Below are 24794 nucleotides of genomic sequence, written 5' to 3'. Positions count from 1 at the left end.
CACAATATCATTGATGATTGCCACGTGATGTTTCATAAATCAAAAAATATTGTCATGTTTTGAAAACAACACGGACGGATTTATTTTTGTGCTACGTATGGCAGTCAACTAGTAATATTTAAGTGAGACGATGGAATACAGCATTTGCGAGTTCGTAACCCTTGTTGAATCGTGCTGGTTTACCACTGTATATAACACCAATAGACAATTGACTACATTACTGTGAATTTAAATTTCCTGGAAGTGATCAAGAGGTGGAGTGTGGTACTAGTAGGCAATGAATAAAATACAGAATATTATAATGATTTTAAAAGGATGAGATTTATATTATTCGGCATGTTGATTTTGTATCCTTTCAAAAATGGAAAAATCTTGCAAAAATGTTCGTATCGACGGTGCGCGTATTCTACCTAGCGTTAAGAACTCCCCAGTTCATTCGTCGCCAAATATCATATGAGCGACGTATACAAAGGAATATAGTGTGAAAGAATTAATATATTTTCCGCTTTTGCGTATTTCATCTATTTCCACTATATATATATTGTATAGATAATAAATTAAATACTTGATCAAATTAGTCAACATTTTCGGGAAAAAAATATTGTTTTTTTAATTTGTTGCATATTTGTCCATGATGAGTAATCTTCATAAGGCCTCACTATTTTTCATCCATGTTAGGCGATTTGCTTTGTAACTACACGTGAGAATGTAAAAGTTACCTAGTATATCCAGCATACAGGTTTGTTATAATAATAAAATATATGACCGGTGCCTTTCCTGTACTTTTATTACTCATTCATTTCTAGTTTCGAACTTTTCAATAATGCAAATGTGGCACTGAGTAATTCTTGAAACAATATTAAATAATGTAACTCATGTGCAGGGGAAGTACGTATGCTATGTCTAGCGTTAGTAAGAGTTAGAATATAAATAAATTAGTAGGGCGTTTCATTTAATTGATACCTTCCTCCAATGAAGAGGAATTGCAAGCCATTCGTAGAAAATGTAATATGTTTACGCTTCAGTTCGTTTCTGCTATTTTGAAAGCCTATTAGTAGTGTGAGTATATTTTGTTTGGCGTATCTCACCTTCATTTTGTACTTAATGAATGACATTAGTTTTTTAATCTTGTTCTTTAAAAGATCTGTACATGAAATTAGTAATTATTTTACAAGTCTATCGATGTGCACGAAATATCTTACTAAGAACACGGATTAAACAATAATATAGAAAAACCTCGTGACAATAATTGCGCAACAATCGTTAGATCATGAAATTAACACAATAGTATAAGTAAGAATAGAACGTACGACACAGCCAAAACATTTCTACGCGGTGTGGCTTGTTCGTGTTGGAGATGTTAAGGCGTGAGTCACAGTCTCTATAATTTGCGAAACTTTTTCTTTGCATGAAATACAGCTGTTATTTATGTGTTTCTATCATTGTGCAGCTTGAATAGTTAGGATGGAAGGCAATAAAACCGACATAAACTCGACAATGACATTGAATAGCGACGAGATCAACGAATCGATGAAAATTTTGCTACTATTTTGTGAAGCCTTTAACGGATTATTGATATTGTTAACAATTTGGATTTTAATAAGTTTATTCGTATACGGAAGAAAAACTGGATGCTGGACGAAAAAATCCGGAAATTCGAGTTATAACAGCGGAATCGTGTTTGATTTATGTTTTGTCGTTGGTATCATTGTGTTTTTGAGATTTGTGTACACTGCAGTGAAATTTCAGCTTCCTCGAATTGAATATGGATTGGAACATTGTGAACTGATGGGCAAGTTGGGAAGTACCACATATTTTGCATCTATGTATTCCATCTATTTGTTCCTTTGGTTGCGTCAGAGAATTATTTTTGGACATCCAGCCGTCCGGGATTTGATGGGATTATGTGTGAATGCCTTGAGCTGGATTACGTTCGTTGGTCTGACTCTTATTTCGTTGGGAACATTTTGTTACTACGTGATCAGTACGAAATATCGTCCAACTGCTCTCGGCTGTACCAAGGTTCCTTCACTAGAATCGAATGTATCCTACGCTACAATGGCAGTGATGCTACTCTTTCTTGTTCAAGTACTTATCGTCAGCTTGTTCACATACATCATGATTCGCACAAATATAGCATGGACTAAAATCAGCTCTGAAACATCAGAATCTACAAATATGGCCTCAAGAAAAAATAACAATCTGACATCCATATGGCACCGCATGATATTCGGTAACAAGAACAAAGCATTGGAAACTAATCCGGTAGCTCGCAATATACGAAGTTCAGTGGTCAGTGGCACAATAATGTTGATAACCGACATCCTAGCCACAGCTGTGGTGTCTTTGATAATCCCACCGACGATACCCCGAACTATGACTGACACACTTTATAACACGAGTATATTTATAGATCTCATCTGTATTCTGATTACTTTCGGTAATCGTCTTGGTATCTTTACAGCCTTATTCAGATTGTATTAACTTTACCACAAACAAGTCTAATGCGAACTCATGTATGAGGGTTATGCGTAGCCTACTGATGTTCTTTGGACTATTTCCAAACATATTCGAATATGTGTTGATGAAAACTGCATATTAGTGAGTATATGACGTGAAACAGGAAATATCAAGTTTTTCGAAACGCAGCTGATTAGTATTATTGCTTGAATGCTCTCGCTAAACCTTGTATACATTATTCACAGGCGTGCACAATGTATATATTACTATACTTTTGAAAAATGTGTTTCAAAATTTTGTAAGAAGATTGGGTATATCAAGAAAGTTTTCTTGTAAACCAACGACGCCAAAGTGTTTTTCCTCATGCAAATTAAAATCAGGTTTTTATTGTACGAGTCACGTCACTCCATTCTATGGAACATCTGATTTAAATTCAATAATTTTGATTGAGTCGAGTTTATTTCGGTTGCATACTGAAAGAGAATGCTTTGTTTGAAATAATATATGATTTAGTTCTTGTGTTTGATGCATTGCTTGAAAACCATAATATAGTATTTCTTATACAGTCAATGCTTCATATTGATGCCAGGACAATTATTGCTCTTTTTGTTTGCTTGTAAAGTTAAATTTGAATACTCTTACTTTAATTCGCCAGGAATACATCAATCACTGATTTTTGTTTTACTCGTACAAAATCTACCGATGTAATATATGATAATCACCAATAATAAAAAAATAAAGCATTTTGGGAGAGATACATGTCATTAAAACCAAACGGCATTTTTGAATAAAGTATTTCTGATACATAAAATTGGTTTAACGTAACGAATGCTAAAGTTATCACGATCTGTGGCACAACCGCGTTACGTATCTGTCAAGATTGCGTCACATCATAGATAAACGCGTCATAGCAAGAAATCTCACGCAAGGCGCCTCGTGCAAAAATAATTGACAGGTAGCATGCGTGATTTAAGCACGAGACATAATGGTATCTTGATATATATGTCAATTGTTTGTACAACGATGACCTTGATTTTTTACAGATACTCGAAGCTGCGGGTGTATATCGTAGGCACGAAACCTGGGTCTCTACCAACTAAAATTATATTGTCGTAAAATCCGCTCACTTCAAATTTAATAATATCTCTGTTAGTCTACCACGTGCATTCGAATGAGTTGAATTAATATAATTTTCTCACGTATGTTGTCACAAGAACGTTACGATCATTGAAAGATCAAAGGTTCATTCGCCAAACATCGTTAATATTTAACGTGTTAGTAAAGCACCAAACTTCCCGCGAAAAGCTGTGTTACATTTGCTATTTATCATGAAAGCATAGGCTTAGCATGCCGGGGCGGCCGGCGGAAACAAGTGAAACGCTGAGTAATAAACCATTGATAGACAATGTTAGACACTTTAGTGGAAATAACGATCGTTTCAATATTTTGTTGTTGTTATTGTTCTTCTTCGTCACCATCATTATAAAATCGCTTTTCTCTTCGAATACCGGACCAATTGCCTTGGAATTATCAGTGGTCCAAAGTTTGATTTTATTTCCAGAAGGCTATTTTCTATGAATCCTATGAGATCTGATATTTCATTCAAATTTCGCTGTTTTAAAATTTACTCATAGGAACACTGTTTTGAAACTTATTTCAAGCGGTTGCGGGATCAAGCCTGCAGATTCGGTACTGCTCAGATACCGTAGCACAGTGAAATTGACTTATTAATTTTGCGACCTTGCTATTGCAGTAATGTCAAATGTAAGTTTTCTAGCATATCTAGCCTACCTAAACTAAAATTTGTTAATTTTGATTAGAGCAAATTGGATTGAGTTTTGATATGCCAGAGAAGAACCGTTCCACGATCGAATAGCAGGCCTACAGTACAGCAACAGGTACTGGTAAGGTACCGGTACCTCTGTGAATTACGCTCTCATCTTTTCGTTACAGTTCTGATGTAAACAACATAAATTTTGTAGCCTACATAATTTTTTTATTTGATAAGAGGAAATGAATTCAGTTCTTATATGACAAGGAAGAACCGTTCCGCGAACGAATATCAGACCCTGGTAAGTTACCGTACCGCATACCGTAATGAAGAAGTGACTCGGATCACTTGGTATTTCACTTCACGTTGAAATTGGATGAAGAAGAATAGATCATTACCACAGGACATGGAAGAGCTATGACAGTCCTTGTACCGGTATTTGTATCCAAGTATTAGTAAGTCAGTTACCATAGCCATGTAGCTGTTTCACTGTTCAGCTTGTGCAGGCGTAGGGTACCCTATGGTTTTCGGTCAAGTGATGATAAAATATTTCGTTTTATTTTGAGTGTCCATATATTTGAGCATAGCTTTCTTGTTTTCGAGAAACATAGCTATGTGCTGATAACCTTGCTTTTATCAGGTTTTGCGAACGGCCACAAGAATGTACTCATCTTAATTGGACATGAAGTGTGAATATAAAGTTATTCCTAAATTTTGTTACTCTCGTCGTTGGAATTTATTTTGTTGTTAGGAAAACCCTCTCTCTGTAACTGATGGACCAATATATTCAAAATTTTCAGCCTCCTCGTGACATCATATCAAAGCAGTCTACAATATCCATTCGCCAGTGTTCTTGCCCAGTTGGGGACTTCATTGGTATTGGCGCGGGGCAAGACTTACAAATTGGACTTGAGCTTTTAAATGATTGCAAGTCGCATAATCTACCAGTACTGGGCGTTGTGTCCTCCAACACATCTTCATCTGATGCTGCCAATACAACTGTAACATTGCATTGGTGTGTTTTCATAATTTTTTACTTTATTTAATAAGAGAGTATAACTGAAAACTCAATGACGTAACTAACGTTCTACAATCATTTCGCCTAGTTCCTACTAGCGGTTCATTAGTAGCTATCCAATGTAAAAATGATGAGGCACTATATACTAGCATGAGTTTTTGTCTTTCTGATGAATTGAATACATTCTCTTTCTCTACTTCAACTTTCCTGGTACAAGAACTAGTGAATTCATTTCGAAATCTGCCGCCAAGCCACCTGTAAAATATTCACAACGTTAAATAGGAAATTTTTAATCACGTATCACAAACATGCAAAGTGTTTATTAACTTAGAAAAAGTTGCTTACCTGAACCATCAATCAGAGTCAGCATTTTTGATCCTGAATTGAAAAAAAAGATAAATTTATTGGAGCCTAATTGTCTCAATAAAAAATACTCTTGGAACAGATTTTGTAAGATTTTCGTGTTTCATTCCGAACACAAGTTTGGTACCCATCAGGAGAATACAAAAATGAATATACTTACTAGTTTTATTTATACTTGGCAAATTTCTTAGAATATAAAGTTACTGATAACCATATATTGATAAACTCATTTAAATGATTAATACGTAGACTGGAATGTACTGAATTTGCACTACCTCTGTTGGATCCATGATAGAAGTTTCTTGGCTTTTTTGCAAAATCAGCTCTTCCATATGCCCATATCACGTACTTACTGTCACCAATCTTTAATCAACATATATGAAAGAATAGTATTGTTACAGGGTGCGGTTGTATAACAGTGTTTTATACCAAAAATTCTATAAACAGGTTTTCATACGAAGCATTATGACAGCATTACTGTCACCTTATATTTATGTAAAAACGTGATTCTAAAAGAAAAAAGATATAATAACACAGTGTATATGAGTTTGTTAGACCTATAGTCAAAAGTGCTGAACAAAACGCACGTTAGAATTAAATCTTTTATGAAAAGTCGACAACAGAACAATTGGCATTAGGTATTTAAAATTTTTCACATCAAAAATTATTTTGGCTTGTATAAATATTTTTATATTGTATTTGATACTGAAATATTTGGCTTTTTTATTGGACCCTATATGTGTTGATATAATGATCTCGGTTCATTGTCGGACTTGATGAAATGCATATGTGTGCCTGCTCGCTTCCATAACTGCCTATTTAGATCATGTTTCCTAATTTTTGCAATTTGTACAATATATATTATACTAGTTTTTTTGTTTAGAGTAGTAGAGCCCTAAATTATTCTATATTATGCTTTTACCTTGTTATCCATAGAATCCGTTGTATCCAGTTTCCTTGCAAACGTAACTGTCGTTACGCCTTCAGTTTCTACGTATCTGAGAACCTTTATATCTTGTGACAAATCAATCTGTGGTTTACCATTTCTGGATGCGTATGCGTCCTGCGAGTTAAAAGAGCCAAAATGGGTACTCCTGAAGTATGTGAACCAAGATGGAGGACACCGGAACGTAGTAAATGTACCAGGTTAGAATTAGGCCATAATTTTATTCCAATTTTCCTTATTTTAGTTCCATTACGAGTTCGGGGACTAGCCAAGTGACTCCCGCAGTATTTGTATCTGAAATTATGGCCTAACCCTAACCTGGTACAAATACTACGTTCCGGTGTCCAAATGCAGTGTTATAGGGTCACAGTATAGTTGTTCAATCGTATTCCTAAGAAAGTTGTTGATGCAACTGATTTATTTCTAGAAAGTCGGACTGTATAGCATACATGTTACCGTGTTGCTTCGTTAAATACTTACTAGTGCATATACTCCGTCCCTTCGTACTCCTGAAATAACAATATCTGCCTTGGCCATATTCGGTCCTGGTGAGAAGCCCACTCCAATCCATCCATTTGTGAGAATCGATATCTAAATTTCAATTGGATATCTGCATCAAACATGTTTTTTAAAATGTACGAAAGTTTGGTATGCTCATTAGTCATTACAGTTGCAATAAGATTTGTACGGCGAATTACTTAGAATTTAACTAACCTGAAACACAATGTAGTCCTTATTATAAGCCCATTTGAGATTCACTTTATGAGCCTCATTTAAAACTGCCTGTTTATACATTTTATCGTCATCAAACAATTTGTCAATATCCGTAGCGCCACCCTGGAAAATTCTTTTACGTCGAACCGGTCTGCTTATCTGAGGAGGTTTCTTTGAACTTTCCGGACTTTGTGGAGACTTGCCAGTATTAGGACTCATCGGCGATCTAATGTTATTTGGACCCACAGGAGTATGAGACGTACCAGTATCTGGACTATCCGGACTAATTGGAGATTTTGCTATACCAGGTCCTGACTGGCTTGGTGGTGACATTCCAGTCACACCTAGGGTCTTTGGCGATTTTATAGAGTCGGGACTGTCTGTTCCAGTTCCTAATTTTGGTGACTTCGGACTTCCGGGTGAATGTCCATCCACTTTGAAAAAATATATATTTATACGGATCAAATAAAATTAATCACCACCGATTTGGTTTTAATTTTAATTCATCAATATACAAAGTTTAAAATTGGCATTTGAAACGTTCATTATATAACATTACTAAGAGTTTTCATTTATACGCAGAATACTACCGTGCCTTCAAAATTTATTAAAATATTTCCTCGTTAGCAACTGCACTTATGTAGTAATGGTCATGAAGCTAAATCATAAATATTGCATTGGTCGAAAAAAACGGCTCTGAAATATTAGACAACGAACAAAGCAGTAAAAATTGAACTTACTTGGAATAAGGCTAGGATCACTCGGTATAAATTCCACTTCAGCGTGCCCTTAATATGGAACAATTATTTATACACTTTTTGATATTCACAACAACTATATGCACGATGGGTTAACGTTGTTACTAAAAGTACATTTTGTTGTTTTGCATAAAATAATGTTTTTTGTCATCTTTAATATTATGAGAAAGTCGATGAATTATGGCTTACGTAAATGTTACAACAAAATTTTAAAACAAAATTTTAGAGTTATGATCATTTTCGTTGTTGGTTCTGTACCGCGTATGTGCATTAAAGTCACATACCTCTGTTTCGTCCGTGATAATTCATTCCAGTCAGCGTTCCATCGACATCTGTTTGTCCATAAGCCCAAAGTACATTCATTTTTCCTACCTAGTGTGTTTGATACAAAAACTATCAATATTTATAAATTAAAACTTTTGTATTCCTATAAAGATGAACCCTTTTTTATTATTATTTTTTTTATTCTAGCAAAAACTTAAACGCAACGTAGTTTGCAGCCCCTCGGTTGTTCACCGAATAATAACGTATAGTAACGAATTTGTTCAATAAATCGTTGAAATGAGTAAAATGAAAAATAAACGATATTCGTACCACGATGTTAATGTCATTTTCTGTGTCCTCGCTTTTGTATTTTTTCAATAGCATAACGATGGTTCTTGGCCCATCTTCAACGGCTTGAATTAGCGTGATATCTTGTTTTGCATCAACCATTGGCAAAGTATTTTTTGTAGCATATAAGTCCTTAAAAAAAATCCATATTCAATTTAATATTATTAAAAAACTCGAAATAAACGGCGCGCATAACCAGTTTTCGGACTTATACATTAAATCATCCAATATTATGCTTTTAGTAATTCAATCAGAAAAATCTGAACAAAAAAGTTATAAGAAAGAAGAACAATGAATGCACATTTTGCACAAGGAAGTTGATAGTATAACATAAAACTAAGTCTTAGAGTAGCCCTATATCTTCGAGAAAAAAAAATTATAAAACGTCTTCAAACTCACAAAAATGTACGAGGTTCCATCTTTTATTCCTGCCACAGCTAAATCAGAATCCTTCATAGAATCGCCAGGTGATAGTCCAAATCCAACCCACCCTGTTGTTGGGGCGGAAATCTACAAAGTAAATAGTAAAGTACTTTAAAATGTTAAAAATATTGCGTATATATCGTAATATTGTCTATAAAAGTAAGTATGAAACGTACTCCAGCATATATACTTCAAATACATCCACTTATACAAAACCTATAAGAACTTTGAGATATTTATTTTTGGATACACGATAAATCAGGATTTTTTCAGTTCGTTGTCAAGTACACACATCCGGTATAAATAGAAACGTTTCATATTACTGCTTACAGCCTAATCATTATTCATGAAATCGCGGCAAAAGTGTTACAAACAAATGAATTAGATATATATTCTGCTCAAGCCTCTTATTGTTGTATTAATGTTGTGAGACGGTTAAATAAACAAGTGAAACGCGGTCTGATCATTTCACAACCGAAAGTTCAACACCAGTTTTCCTGTTTCGTAACATATACACATATCAAGAATACTATCGCTGTACCTGTATATACATCAATGCTTCCGAATAATAAGCAGAACCCCATTGAAGAACCACTTCTCCGGCTTCATCAAGTTTTTGGTATCCTCGAACGTACATGAATCCTACATAGAAAAGTAATTTATATGTGATATTTTAATGTTTGTGATTTGTGTTGGGTGGAATCGCATGAAACAATATTTTCTCCAGTTTATCAATAATTTCAGGTACCACGTGTCCCATGTCTGTTCTATTTATCACATTTGTTACACTTGGAATACTTTGTCAGACGGCTATAGTATTTATATGAGGTGAGATTCGTACAATTGGGGCAAGTGTGATAATTATGGGACAAATGGAAAACAGTCAACATTTCAGACACCTTGTATTCACTAGAATTATTTACCTTCTGGTAGTTCTGGCGTTCCCGTTTCCACACCTGGGAATGTAAAATGAATGTTTTTAGTATTATCCTTATCATATGCTTTGCAATCTTATTGCTGTTGCTGTGTCATCTTTGCAAACCAACTTTACCTAGCTCACGTTATAAGACATGTTAAATCGCTTTACAAGGTTGCATAAAATCATTATAAATGCTTAATACAGTTTTTACAACTTTAATGATTTTGTCTATTATGAAATATTGTGACAAAATTTCAAATATCAAATGTTTACGATTACACTTTAGAGTTCAAAGTAAACTCTTAATTCTAAAGAAAAGTAGGTTGTTAATCAAAGTACAGAATATTTTACCTTCTGGCGATTTCGGACTTTCGACTGGTTTCATTTCTTCTATAAATAATTGGTTAAATAATTATAGTACGCTGTCCATATACCTTATAATTATGAATGTCATTAATCTTTTTTTTAAGATTTTTCAGTACTTTAAATAAAAAGAAATTTAAAAGTAGTTTTCAAAATTTGGTCTTTTTAGTGCATTTTATACAGGCAAGTTCATTTATAATATAACATGTCATAATTACAAACGTACAGCTCTGTATAAATTTTATAAACCGTCTAAAATTGCCATTTCGATTGTGTTGTAGTTAAACCGTTTATATTACAATGATTCATTAAAATATTTTTGGGCTTTTTACAGGTAAAAAAGGAAAACATAAATATCTCACCTCCCATTCCATGAAGCAGATTCAATTTTAGGTATCCTGGAAGAATGAAGAAAATCAAGTTTGTATCAAAGTGTTATAACCGGAACCTCATCATCCCTTCGTTAATGATATACTAAGGCTTGAAGGTGGCAAGGTTTAAAAGTACACATTTTAACGAAATAAAATAAAATAAAGTCTTTTAATGTTTCGCAGTGCTAAACTGATGGAAAAACGTATGGAATGAAACAGTCATCATAAGGTTTAATTTGGTTGTTTGATTGTTACCTGATTGTCGCATTTTTGCACTATAATTAATTTCTTTCGATCTGACGTTATACATTTTAGTTTACTCGTCTTTCGTTCTTTCAATATAGTAAGGAATTATTTAGGAATAGTTAGAAAAATAGTGACACTGTTTTCACTTTCACTGAATGTTCTCAGTATCACACACTTCCAAGTAAAAGACTTAGCATTAGAAAACGAGTATTAGGTATTAAAAAGCATGATTAATTTAATACAACATAATGCGTATGATATATCTCATACCTCTTCGTCTAAAATGATAGTTGATAGTACCCGGTGCTCCTACTACGTCATACAATCCATAAGCCCATATGAAATACGTATCAGCATTCTGTGTATAACGAGCATAGATAGTATTATAAAATTTGATTTGCAACGATTCTATGCATGAGTTTTACTTTTGATTCGAGATTGCAATATTTTTGTTTTTTTATCGTGCAAATTTTATAATAGCATTCATCTCTTTAAAATTGTCATAAAACTCCTGGATTTTAAAAATATAATTATGAGTATATAAATGTATATACAAAAATTCCCAATACATATTTGATTTGGCAGTTTATCTTCCGTCCTCATTAGGAAAATGGGTAACGGTTGCTTCACGTATTGAAGCATTTATTATCTAATTTTTTTGTACATTTATCTTATAACTTGTTATCTATGTCGCCAATTAAAAGCTTTTCAACCTGGATCGACCGATCTTCTCCGTTTTCATCATTTGTAACAAGAGCTCTTTTGAATGCGACGGTTGTATGAGTATCAGTCTGATCATATTCAAGGATTTCAACGTTCTGAGTTTTGTCAACCGCAGGAACAGTATTCTCAGTTGCGAAACAATCCTGATAGAGGTAACAAATAATTGTGGACTTTTTTGGACGAAAATGAAAACTATTTTACTTTTTTTTTCTTTTTTGAGAGTAAATATCATAAACTTCTACATTTGGATTTTCCATATTTGACATTGTAGTCACAGTAAATGTATTTTGCTAACTATTCAGTTTCTTTTTGCAGGGTGTAAAATAATAGTTTGTAAATCGCCATGTACAATTCACCCTTGGGTGAGTGGTCAGTAGCAGCAGTTCAGTTTCAATAGAACGATATTGCTATTAGTAGAGTTGCATAATACATCTTCAAAAATACAATTTGGTATTGATGCTCATTACTTTGAATTAATGCAGTGGTTACATACGTCTGCATGTTTATGGTTATAAGTGATATTTGAACCGTTTATGTCAGGTTTTGAATTGACACAAAAGCGATATGGAAGATATATTCAAGTATGTTTTTGGATCAGTGCGTTCAACACCATATATTATTTAAAAAATATTGATTTGGGGGTAAAATTAAACAGCTGAGCGTAGCTTTAACAAACTGACTAATTTAGAGTCTATATGTTAGAGCATTAATAAAGTTATTTACGTATGCATATGCTTCTCCTGCTCGGTTAACTCCAACCATAGTGATATCGGCATTGTGCATTTCATGGTCGGGTGATAGTCCTATTCCCATCCATCCCAGAGTTTCTCCTTTCAACTAAAAATTACAAACAAATGATTTATTCATTTTTGCTTATGATATTTCGCAATTCGCAATGAAAATTCAATGTTAATGATACGGATGTTGAAATTCAAAATTTATATAACATATCTTTACGATACTATGTTCACAGAAAAAACATTACAGTTACAGATTAATTGAAAACTAAAAATGTCTCGTACCTTGAAAGTAATTTCTTGATCTTTGACTCCCCACCGGAGAAAAAGTTTCTTGTCTGCATCAAGATAAATGAAATGATTTAGCTCCTCATCATCATGTTCATGAGATTCTTCGTGGTCATCATCATCGTCGTCATCATGATCTTCAACACCTTTTGGAGAACCGAGTCTAACTGGACCTGGCAACACATTATTGTGGTTGTTGTTGTTATTTTGCGTTTATTATTCGTTTAATAGTTTATACCAATATACACCAATTGGGCGTTTCATATTTTTTTTTATTATTCTTGATAGATTCTTACAAAACACACAGCGTTTTTGAGATTCAACATAAAAAGACTTTGAAAGCAATCAAATAAATTTACAAAATAGTTTACCTGGAACACTTGGTTCACTACCACTTTCGTCTGCGGGTATTAATGTTAGACTTGTATGACCTGGAATATTAAGTTTTATTTCTCTTTGTTACATAAAATGCATTAAGGGGGGAAGATCTATTACCAGTAACATTATCATTATATTCCATTTATTATTGTTTTATTGACTGCAGTGAGTTATATTGGATTATTAGTTAAAAATACATAACACTGTTCTCAATTAGCTTTTTTTTTATCAGAGGATTAGAAGCAAGAAATGTGTCAAATTTGAGAAACTTAACTATGATCATAACCATGCGTTTTAGAATTGTGTGGAAACAATATTTGTCCTACAAACATATTTAGAATTACCAATATGACAAAAACGTATTTAGAAAAAAATAATACTAGTAACTCAATGCAAAACAAGAAATGGATAAAAAATGTTATTATTGATCGTTGCAGGAGGTTTGTGCTGAAGAACATGATTCCTACCTCTTCTTGCATGGTAATTTGCAGAGCTCAAAGTTTTTCCTGTACCATCCGATCTACCATACGCCCAAAGAATTCCAATTTCTCCTTTCTATAAAAAGAAATTAATTTTAATGTCATAGACTTTAACTCAGCATGACTTTTTAAAAGATTGAATTTAGTTTCGACACGTGTCACATCTAATGCAGTATATGATTCGGATTGAATATTGGAATATTTCGTATTAAATACGAACACGTTTTACAAGTTTACATTAAAAAAGATTCAAACTTTTGCTTGTATAAGTATTTACTATATTCTTTGTTACTGTACTCCTTGTTTTCATACTTCTTGCACCCAACAATATAACTGTTATAGCTCCCATATGACAACCAATTTTTATTTTTTCTGTCCTACTTCAATGGTAACGTCGTCATCATTCATCGCAACGATTGGTCTTCTGAAAACAATTGTGGTGTAGCCAGATTCTTCCTTTCCACTAATCAGATCTACTTCGGATTTTTCATCAACATCCGGAACGCCATTTTCCTTGGAGTAAGCGTCCTGATAAAATTTTAGTTGAAAATTATATTATATGTGATAGTGTGCTATATCTTTAGAATTATGCTTACGTATTCTGCGATTTGTTGTCAAACTCTCATTCCACTCACATACCCAGGCATACACACACTTGCTATAGGAGAGAGGGTTAGATTGTTGGTTATACAAAGTGACTTGCTGCATATAAATTAGTTCAACTATGCTCATTTATTGGAGGCTTCTAAAAAAATAAATTCTACAAACCGAGCTAGTAATAAAATTTTTATGCAGCTTGAATCGAAAGATTCGGGCACTGTGTTTTGATTCATTTTCCAGGAGATATCGAAGTAATCAAAGACTGCGTACGGGGGTTGATGAGCTTTATTATGAGTTAAACTGCTTCGTTTTAACTAAGTCGCTTTGCTAGAATTGTCGTCATTTATATAAAAGTTTTTCAAACAAATTTTATGACTTGAGGGGTCTCGTTTGCATGGACAGTACGCGACTTATAAAATAGCTGCGATGTAATGATGGGAAATGAGAGCTGAAAGCCCTAATATGGACAATCTCAGAGGCATTGTCTGAAGACTTAACGGGGCATATTACAACGATACAAATATGGTAATTATGGCAAGCTTTAAACAATTGTATCGTTATTTGAAATTGCTAACGATCAGCATGATTAAAGATTGTCTATATTTACTTTATTTTTAGTCTTACCAACACAAACGCGTTGTCCATAGTAACCCAGCCTATTATGATATCAGAATCAGCCATACTCTGTGGATGTTTTGATTTCGAAAATCCAATGCCAACCCATCCTGTTGCTCTGTATTTCAACTGTTGTGAAAAAAATGTTCAAATATAAATAACTTGCAATAAATCAGAAACCGAATTCACCACGTTTCGTAAAAAAATAATTAAAGTCATTCATATGACAAATTATTTAGACGCAATTTAGTCGAAAAGTAGTTGAAATTATCATATACATACTGTTTAATTTTTTCCGCAGATTTGATCTCTTCAATTATGTAATATTGAATTATTTGCCAAGTTTGAAAATTTTCTATTAAAAAAACCTACGGAGCAGTATGACTACTGATAATGTTAGCAAAAATGTCTAAATGAGACATAAATACAAACAAAAGTTGGGTTACACCAGTTTTGTGAAAAGGTATATTTTAATTTCTAGTAAATTGATCTGAAATTGGTAAAAAAAATTCTAATTTTTTAAATATTATTTAATTACTTCTTATCAATTGTTTTAACACATTGATTCTCAGAAAGCTTTAAACAAAAAGTCTTTGATACCTCTGAAGCTACTGTATTTGGAAGTAATCAAAACTTTCTCTTTCGTCAATTCGACATTGTCCAACTTAATACAACTTATTATTAGCCTGGGAGAAGACTTAATATTAACTAAACACACTTTCAAACAGAGATGGTAATAATAAGAAATCTTTTTTGTCCTAGCGGTATTTTACCTTCAGAACAATACTCTTTTCTTCTACTTTCCACATGACATTTATACCAGCAGACAAATCTTTAGATCCGTCGTATGTTATTTCCTTCGAAGACGTGCCATTTCCTCCCCAAACCACAGTGAATAACAATGGAAATATAATTAATATTTTATATCCCGTTGCCATATTGGCAAAGTTAAGACGAATCTGCTTTAAATTGATCAAATATTCATTAATTCCATGTAGTTATTTATTATATATACTATTTATTTATTTTATCACTGCAACTACTATTCGTGATCTTTTCCTATTTTCTACTCAAACCCTGGCATGATTCGCATGTATATAAGGCAACGATTTATCAAACTTCGAACTTTTGATTTTTGTTCTCAATGCTGTAGAACGCGGAAAAATACACATACACAAAACTATACAGCTGACGAAACTGACTACGAAACTATTAAACAGTCACGTATACTGTAAACTGATACACGTTCAAAAGCACTACATGTGTCTTTTTCAAAAACAAGTTAATAATAAGATACTTTTCAACTTTTGCAGATTAATCGATTTTTGTCGAGTCAATGTACGCCGCAGGCTTTTATACTGTTTTTGCGACGTAATCAAATAAAATAATAAAAAAGGAAACCAACGGTTTTGACCTTGCATTTTAATATTCAGTTTCTTAAACACGCTCCATGTATGACCCATGGTGAACATAAAAGAAATTTCACTGAAAGATATCGCAATAGTAACTTAGTAACTTTAATGACATATTTTGAAGCTTTTAATTATTACTTGTTTTTAATTTCTTCGCGATTCCAATAAATCAATCTTTGTTATTGTACAGCTGTGACTTGAACAACAAGCCACAGGCAAAGTAATGTAACTGCTGACTGCAAATTTACTGTCAGTTGTTATGTGATATAGATTTACTCTAATATCCCAAATCTGTGCTATATTCCTTTTGACTACATTTATCGACACATATCACATCTCAACGTTTGATTATGCAATAAAATAATTTTTGTTTTAAAATTTATATCGCAATTGAAAACAGATTGTGGAACAGTAATTGATCGCGGTTACAAGTTAAATCTATTTTATTTTTTTATAGATAAGGACGTCATCGTGAAGTTTGTTTGTCCACCTGTATAAAACATCAAAATATATAAATAGATTATGAAGCAATAGTGCGATGCAATAAAGCAGAAACTTTTATATTTTCATTTCTTCAGAGATATAAGTATAAAGATTTTTATGGTATTTTTTGCTCCTGTCTAGAGTTATATAGAACTACACATCCCCTGCGGCATCAATCATGTACAAGATAAATTCGAATTTCTTTTTTTTAAAAAGATTAATGAAAAGAAAGTTTTGCCACACCCTAAGTTCTTAATTACTCTCATGGTTTCGAATTTTATAAATTTATATACCGCTGGCCATAGGGGACCTAGCAGTTGGAGCCACGAACCACAAAAAGTGAAAATGAATACATTGAAATCAAATAAAATCGATTTTTAACTATGAATAGTCTAAGTCAGGTGTGGGCAAGGTTTTTGAACCAGGGGCCAAAAAAATTTGCCCAACTAGTCTGTTCTAAGGTCATATATTTTATATTAAATCGAAAAGGGATAATTTCGATTTCCAATTGAATGAGTTGTTTTGTACTGAAATGAGAAGCATTTAGAAGAAATGACTCGATCATACTGTGCCAGACTTACCAATAAGATTTAGCATTTTTGCTATTGAAAGAAGATGATACGCATTGTCAGATAAACATATTTTGGGAAAGTTTATCAACAAGATTAAATTAGATTATTTTGGAAATTACTCGGAGTTTATGGATCGAAAGAAATTTCTATAAGCCTCAAGCCAAATTGTACGAATTATTTAGTGAATATTAGACAGGAAGTTGATGGATTGTTGTTGTTGTTGTTAGTAGTCTTTTTATTCAACTTGTTGTAATTCTGAAAAAATTCGCTTTTCTTTTTAAATACAAGACCAATCTCTTAGAAATTTTAGATGGTTAAAGATTGTTGTTGTCGCAAGGGTACTTTTATTTAGTTTAAAGATTTCTGTGGTCTATATTGGATTCGAATTATTTGGTATTTCGATTCATCTTGAGACTGGGTTCATGAATATCACCGTCACCGAACAGGGAAATATAGGACAGTCCGGGTAAGTTACAGAACCTGTTCCACATTTACAGCTTCGTTCAGGATATGCTTTTTGGGAGAATTGTGGGTAAAAAATTCGTTTTGACTTTTGGGTCCATATATTTGAGCCTTAAACTCTTGTTCCAATTTAAATATTGTCTATTATTCATGACCACAAAACTTCTCAATCCAAAGTGAAGCGTGCTTTTGCTAGAAACTTTGATATATAACTACGTATACGAGGGGAAAGTCACGCTTTGACTTTTTAAAAATTCTTCCGCCTCATCTATGTTAAAACAGTAACTACTTTAAAAAAATTTTAGGTCGTGATAGTGAAAAAACTAATGAGATTTTTTGATTTATTTAAATGTTCACGTATCCGCAGAATATTTTCTTACTTTGACAAATTCTTTACGAAATTTCCTTCAAATTGTTTTAAACCTATAAAGCTGTAACTGAATTTACGTGTTTTGCCTCGGGGAATTATTTTCCACAAGAATCAAAGTTAATCTAGCATGAACTGGCAAAAATAAAATGTTATTGAATGCAGAAATAAAAATAAAGCACATATTCTATTTCAGAATTGAATAGTTTACATATATGTGTTCAATATATAATAAAATATGAATAAAACATGAAATATTGTACAAGTGAATGTATAGAGAATTTTCTAACTTACACTTGATCGTCAAGTAACACATTTGGCAATAATTCAATAAGTTCACAATTACATTTTCTTACCTCTTTTGTAATGACAATCATTGCCTGTAATAGTTTCACTCAGAACACCTACGTTTGCATGTTCCAATCGTGTAGTTCATTAACTATTCTTGCAAAGAAACATATGCCAACAAGATCACAAGCATCTTTTAATTAGTCATTTGGGACAAATAAGATTGGTTTAACACAGTGGAAGCCAAAAGGTATCAGAACAATCGTCTGCCAACCATGTTACCTATCTTGTAATGAAGGGACGTATCATAAATGAATCACGGTGAAGAATGCTACGTAACCTCTGATAAAAAAAATAATTGACGATTAGTATGATTGGTATAAGAAAATACAAAATATACTTGTCGACAAAGTGATCATTCGATCGTTTTGTTGTTATGTTGTTGCTGTTTGTATTCTTCTTCTTGTTGTTGTTGTGAAAAAATTCCCTTTTTGCTTTAATTATTGGATTATCGGCTTTGAAACTTTTAGTGATTGAAGATTGTTTTGTTGCTAGAAGGCTATTACTTTTATATATTTCAGAAAATTCTGTGGTCTCTATGGAATTCGTTTGTCACTTCGAAGTTTTGTTTGATTACGCCATCAAAGCTAAAAATTGCGCACCGTATGGAGGAGCCGCAGTCGCAATCAGAGAAAATCCTGCTCAGTGAAAGTCGTTTTTTTCGATAAGCTGTAAAAGTAGACGGACTTCCCTGTACCTGTACTGTTAAATATTTGTGACTAGAACTCGAACTGTCCGAGTAGCGGTACTGGCTGATTGGTAAGGTAGGTACATCACATGTAGTTGTTCCACAGTTCCAGCTTCAGGATATGAATTTTGTAGGAATTTTATTAATCACGACGATATTTGTCACCACGACACAGCACACTGTGTAAAGTCTGATAGTGAACTACTACTAGACAGCTGCTATGAAGGTAAATGTCGAGCATGTCAAATGACTACAGTAGGATTTCAGGTGCAGCGCTTCCAGCTCTTTTTTTAGACAATCTGTTCCGTTTTATTCTATTTGCACTTGTCTTAAATTTTGATCAACTATTTTACCGATTATCACATTGTATCACAGAGGTATATTTACTTTTTCATTGTCTTGAAGGACAAAAAAATAACGAAAGCACGGAAGTACTTTAAAATTCAAAGAAGACTAACGGTAGTGTAAAATATTTGATAGTACTTTAGTTTGACGTTCGTGTACATGTATCTGATCACTGCACTTTTGTTAGAATGTGTCGATGTATCAATGACCCTGGTCCGCTACAGATATTTTGAAGGCAGAAAACGTAGACAGAAAATGTTGCTCTGCATCATTCATAATAACATTCTTGTATAAACTGCCAACGCTACTTTAAATTTAATGATAATCCGTTCTAATGTACATCATGTGATGTGGTAAATTCTTGAGCGTCCTTTCGATTTGAAATTTTTAAATCATACTAACCATACATATGTTACCACAACCATGTTGTCGTCACGGAAAAATCACGTCTTTCAGGAATTTTGAATTTTCTAACAAATCTTTCTCTAGTGCTGCCAATATAGTTATGACATTGCAAAAGATTGTTCGATTATGTTTCACTTTATTTAAAAAGGATTATAATTAAAAATTGGATGATGCATGTAATGCAGACATTCCAACAAAAAACATTGGTCATTCCAACTAGTTCCTTTTGCTGGTTTGTTAATAATACATTCCATCTGTATCATTTGGCGTATAACTAACTCATCACGCCAAAATCATACGACATGTTTGGCTCCAAAGTATCAAAGTACTGTCTAAATCTAAATGCACAAAAATGATGAGGCATTGGTATATACTAGCATAAGTCTCTTTCTTTCCTTCTGACGAATAAACTTCATTCTTGTCTTTGTTTACCTCAAATTTCCTGGTACAAGCACTAATGGATTCATTTTAAAATCTGCCGACAAACCACCTGTAAAATATAAACATGAGAATGAAATATTAAATTTCAAACATGCATTGTAAACATGCGATCGTGCATTTGTTTTACGTATAACAATTTTATTAAAACTGAATTAGCAGGTATTAGCTTTGTCGCAGTAGCTGAAAAATGGCTCACCTGGTCCGTCAATAAGAGTCAGCATTTTTGCTCCTGAATTGAAGTGAAGAAAATTTTTGTTACGTGCTTCATTCCAATATATAAACAAAATACGTACAAAGAGACTACAGAATTGCGACTATGTAAAAGTTTTTGTTGCTGTATCGCCATATTTTGACTTGCCAAATCTCAGAGAGTGAAGTCAAAGCAACGGCTATTATTAAACACATTCAGATGCCTAGTACGTAAATAGAAATGTGCTACAATTTGCACTACCTCTATTGGATCCATGGTAAAAGTTTCTTGGCTTCTTTGCAAAATCAGCTCTTCCATATGCCCATATCACGTATTTGATATCACCAATCTTTTATCAACATATATGAATAAATGAGTTATATTGCTTCGATTATTGGTTCAAATGGCACGCGTGTATTTCAAAGCATTTTTGAGTGTTTTATGCCTAGAATTCTATGTAAATTTATTCACGCTGAGCCCTTAGAGTTAGACAACATGGTTTGAATATCAGAACATTACAACACGTGAGTTTATAAAGACCTCATCAAGACGTTAAGCAAAGCGAAAATTATAATTGAATCTTTGTTAAAAAGTTGACAAAATTGTTGGTTGTGTATGATGGAAAATAATTAGCATTCTTATTAGACCCAAGGAATTAAATATTATAGTCTTCTGGCATCGGGTCATTATCAGATCTGTATGACCTATTTCCAGGATGCCTAGTGCAGTGACAAAAATTTGTTGAATTCATATTCGTGCAGCAAATCGTATCAATAACATCCTATTTAGAGCATTGTTTTACTCTTTATGTGCATGTACAATATACACAGTATAGTACTCTTTTTAATTGTTCCGAAATGAAAATAAATAATTGATATCAATTCGCAATTAAACCTTGTTATCCAAAGTATCCATTGTATCCAGTTTCCTTGCAAAAGTAACTGTCGTTACGCCTGCGGTTTCTACGTATCTGAGAACCTTGATATCTTGTGACGAGTCAATATGCGGTTTACCATTTCTGCTCGCAAATGCGTCCTATAGAGACAAATAATATATTATCAAGTTTAGCACTGCATGTGTTTCTTGAAAAAGTAGTTTTGCAGCTTAATGAAATCAAAGATTTTATCTTTATTCATTTCGAGGACGTTAAACACCTGGAATGTATTCCTAGATTAGGGTTATTCAAACATGGGTCCGCGGACCCCTGGTAGTCCTCGATGACTACTACACTTGGGGTTCGCAACGATATGAAAAGAGTCGATATCGATATTTCGATCAATATTTAATGATTGATTTTTATTAAAAAGCCAATGCATTATTTTGCGGCCAAATATCCATTGCTATCAGAAGAAAAATTAAAACTTTATTGCTTTTTGCAATGACCTACTTGTGTGAGGGAATCTTTTTCAGCTCTTACAATGGGATGACAAAATACAGGTCGACACTTTCCGTAGAGTCGGATATACGAATTTGCTTGTCACAAATTGCTCCGAGAATCGAATAATTGTTCAGTGGAAAGTAACCTAGTCCATCACATTAATGTCGTTTGTGTTGTTGTGTTGTAAATGAAACATTATCCTTTCGCGTTTGCCAGGCACATAAATTGATATGGCATAGGGTGAGGGTCCATGAAAAATAGGATTGACAAAAAGGTGTCAGCGGCCAAAATAGTTTGTGAAACCCTGTCCTAGATCGTAGTATTGTTAGCGTGTATTAGCTGAGTTTGCCTCGTTAAATACTCACCACTGCATAAACTCCGTCCCGTCTTACTCCTGTAATAACAATATCAGCTCTGGCCATATTCGGTCCCGGAGAAAATCCAACTCCAACCCATCCTTGCGTGGGGATCGATATCTAAATTTTAAATGGATTTTCACATCAAGAATATTTTAAAAAAATTACAAAAGTTTGGTATGCTTTACAACCTAATTAATAAACTATCGTTGAAATAAACAATGTAGTTGAAAAAATGTGAATTACTAAGAATTTAACTAACCTGAATCACGATGTAGTCCATATTATAAGCCCATTTGAGATTCACTTTATGTGCAACATTTAAAACTGCTTGTTTATACATTTTGTCGTCATCGAATAGTTTGTCAATATTATTAGAGCCACCCTGAAAAATTCTTCCACGTCGAACGGGCTGAATTTTCTGAGGAGGTTTCTTTGGACTCTCCGGACTCGGCGGAGACTTACCATCCTCAGGAGTATCGGGACTCATCGGTGATCCAACGTTATTTGTATCTTCCGGAGTTACCGGACTCAATGGAGATTTTGCCATGTCTGGTCCTGACTGGCTTGGTGGTGACATTCCAGTCACATCTGGTACCTTTGGCGGTTTTACAGAAACGGGACTGTCTGTTCCTAATTTAGGTGACTTTGGACTTCCAGGCGAATGTACATCGGCTTTGGTAAAATATTAAAAACATATATATTCATAAGCATATAATAACAATAATCAATATAGATTTTGCTTACATATTAAATCATCAATATACAAGGATTAAAAATAATATGCAAAAGAGATTTAAGAAAATGATGGCACTATTTACCATTATGAAAAGTTTTCAGTACGATGAGTCACAGAATACTAGCTTGGCATCAGAAAATATCAAAATATTTTCTCAAGAGCAACTCTGATATTGGCTTGGTTACAAAGTGAAGTAATGAATATTATGATGGATTTGATAAACCTTATATATATATTGATCTAAAAAAAAACGACTCTGAAATACTAAGCAATAACAAAGAATGAAAATATGGACTTACTCGGAATGGCGCTAGTATCACTCGGTATGAATTCTACTTCAACGTGTCCTTAATATGAAACAAATCATTAAAAACGTATTTTCAATAGGCCCAACATCAATATGCGCAAAGCGTTAACGTTGTTATTTAAATTAATTTCGTTCTTTTGTATAAAATTATTGAAATAATGCATATATACTATTTTTTATCACCGTTAACAATATGTCTTCTTGCTATAAAATACCGAAGGTATATTTTGGTCTCTATCAAATTTGCAATAATATAATTGTAATTTGATATTTTTTAAATAATTTTGCACCTGTCCCGATTATTGTACTTTAATAAAAGGTTCGTGGCAGATTTACGTGAATGTTACAAGAAAACTTTATGAGACTTGTAATTACAGATTTACGGACATTTTTGTTGTTTTGGAACTACGAACGGTTCGGAAATAACTTACCTCTATTTCGTCCGTGATAATTCATTCGAGTTAGTTTTTCATCGACATCTGTTTCTCCATATGCCCAAAGCACATTTAGTTTTCCTGCCTAGTATTTTCGATACAAAAAGTGGCATTATTTATGAATTAATACTTTCCTATTGCTAAAGAGATAAACCAATATTAAGAATTAACCATATATTGAATTAAAAATTCCACCCGACGTGGCGTTTGCAGCCTAAATATTGGGAAGTCCACGCCTAAACGTTTTATTTTTGCTACGTGGACATGGAATAAGTACTTTTTGATTAATTCTCATCCAAAATAATTTTCAATCTAATAAAAAGTTTTCATAATGATTTAACCAAATAAACGATATTTGTACCTTGATATCAATATCATTTTCTGTGTCTCCACTTTTGTATTTCTTCAACATCATAACGATTGTTTTTGGCCCATCTTCAACTGCTTGAAATAGGAGAACGTCTTGTTTGGCGTCCATCATTGGTAAAGTATTTCTTGTAGCATGTAAGTCCTTTTAAATATCAAAAATCTCAATTCAACGTCAATTTTTTACTACACTGAAGGTAAGCTAAAACGATACACATACTAAATTTTATTTAGAATTCAATTAGAAAATATGACATAAAAATAAGGCAATAGGGATGAAAAACGATAAATGTAAAGTGCATTTCATAATAAATCAATATATAAATACAGTCAAAAAATTGCATGAAAGTTAAATAACAAACATGCTCTAAAGTTGATGGTGTAACTCATAATTATGTCTTACATTATTTAATATTCTTAAGAGAAAAACATGAACAAAAGTCGTCAAACTCACAAAAATGTAAGGAGTTCCATCTTTTATTCCTGCCACAATTAAATCAGCATCCTTCATAGTATTACCAGGGGAAAACCCAAGTCCAACCCATCCTGTTGTTGGGGCTGAAAGCTACAAACAGAATTTTGTTGTTAGAATTTTTCTTCTCGATGATGTTGTGAAAAAGGAATGTTCTTTTATTAATTTTACAAATTTATATTTGACTCTATGGCATTTATTTTTCCGTTTGAAGTTTTATGTGTGTTTTTTGTCTTCAGCAAAAT

The 24794-nt window shown here is 33.2% G+C and overlaps 3 protein-coding genes across 8 annotated transcripts in view; 1 reads left to right on the top strand and 2 right to left on the bottom strand.

The window, feature by feature from the left end:
- Positions 1–1366: 1366 nt before the first annotated feature.
- LOC144428168 (uncharacterized) lies at positions 1367–3376 on the top strand. The gene has a single exon (XM_078117031.1). It carries the CDS (start codon positions 1465–1467, stop codon positions 2482–2484), a length of 1020 nt encoding a protein of 339 aa, XP_077973157.1. The 5' UTR covers positions 1367–1464; the 3' UTR covers positions 2485–3376.
- A 1876-nt stretch (positions 3377–5252) lies between these two features.
- The window catches only part of LOC120337231 (uncharacterized), a 32041-nt gene continuing 12499 nt past the window's right edge, over positions 5253–24794 (bottom strand). For 2 of the 6 annotated variants that reach the window (XM_078116715.1, XM_078116719.1), the window contains exons 21-35: positions 11235–11322; positions 10710–10745; positions 10336–10374; positions 9989–10021; positions 9607–9707; positions 9042–9152; positions 8625–8774; positions 8315–8402; positions 8013–8060; positions 7273–7706; positions 7039–7149; positions 6535–6675; positions 5888–5975; positions 5595–5627; positions 5253–5504 (exon numbers count right to left, since the gene is read on the bottom strand). In XM_078116715.1, the coding sequence (XP_077972841.1) occupies positions 5443–5504; positions 5595–5627; positions 5888–5975; positions 6535–6675; positions 7039–7149; positions 7273–7706; positions 8013–8060; positions 8315–8402; positions 8625–8774; positions 9042–9152; positions 9607–9707; positions 9989–10021; positions 10336–10374; positions 10710–10745; positions 11235–11322 (1563 nt within the window). In that variant the 3' untranslated portion in view covers positions 5253–5442. Of the gene's footprint in view, positions 5505–5594; positions 5628–5887; positions 5976–6534; positions 6676–7038; positions 7150–7272; positions 7707–8012; positions 8061–8314; positions 8403–8624; positions 8775–9041; positions 9153–9606; positions 9708–9988; positions 10022–10335; positions 10375–10709; positions 10746–11234; positions 11323–19982; positions 20357–20503; positions 20537–20758; positions 20847–21391; positions 21533–22240; positions 22352–22493; positions 22907–23269; positions 23318–23708; positions 23797–24072; positions 24223–24531; positions 24643–24794 lie in introns of those variants that run through there. The other 4 variants (XM_078116721.1, XM_078116718.1, XM_078116717.1 and 1 more) reach the window with 3 other exon arrangements.
- Positions 13568–15760, bottom strand: LOC144428062 (DBH-like monooxygenase protein 2 homolog). The gene is made up of 4 exons (XM_078116722.1): positions 15558–15760; positions 14794–14913; positions 13927–14097; positions 13568–13645 (listed from the first exon to the last, which is right to left on the bottom strand). The coding sequence occupies exons 1-3, from the start codon at positions 15720–15722 to the stop codon at positions 13933–13935; spliced, it is 450 nt and encodes a 149-aa protein (XP_077972848.1). The 5' UTR covers positions 15723–15760; the 3' UTR covers positions 13568–13645; positions 13927–13932.

Source organism: Styela clava, chromosome 10 (assembly GCF_964204865.1).
Source record: "Styela clava chromosome 10, kaStyClav1.hap1.2, whole genome shotgun sequence".
NCBI classification, from domain to species: Eukaryota; Metazoa; Chordata; class Ascidiacea; order Stolidobranchia; family Styelidae; genus Styela; species Styela clava.
The sequence above is the reverse complement of the archived record's forward strand: the minus strand, read 5'-3'. Positions and strand labels throughout refer to the sequence as shown.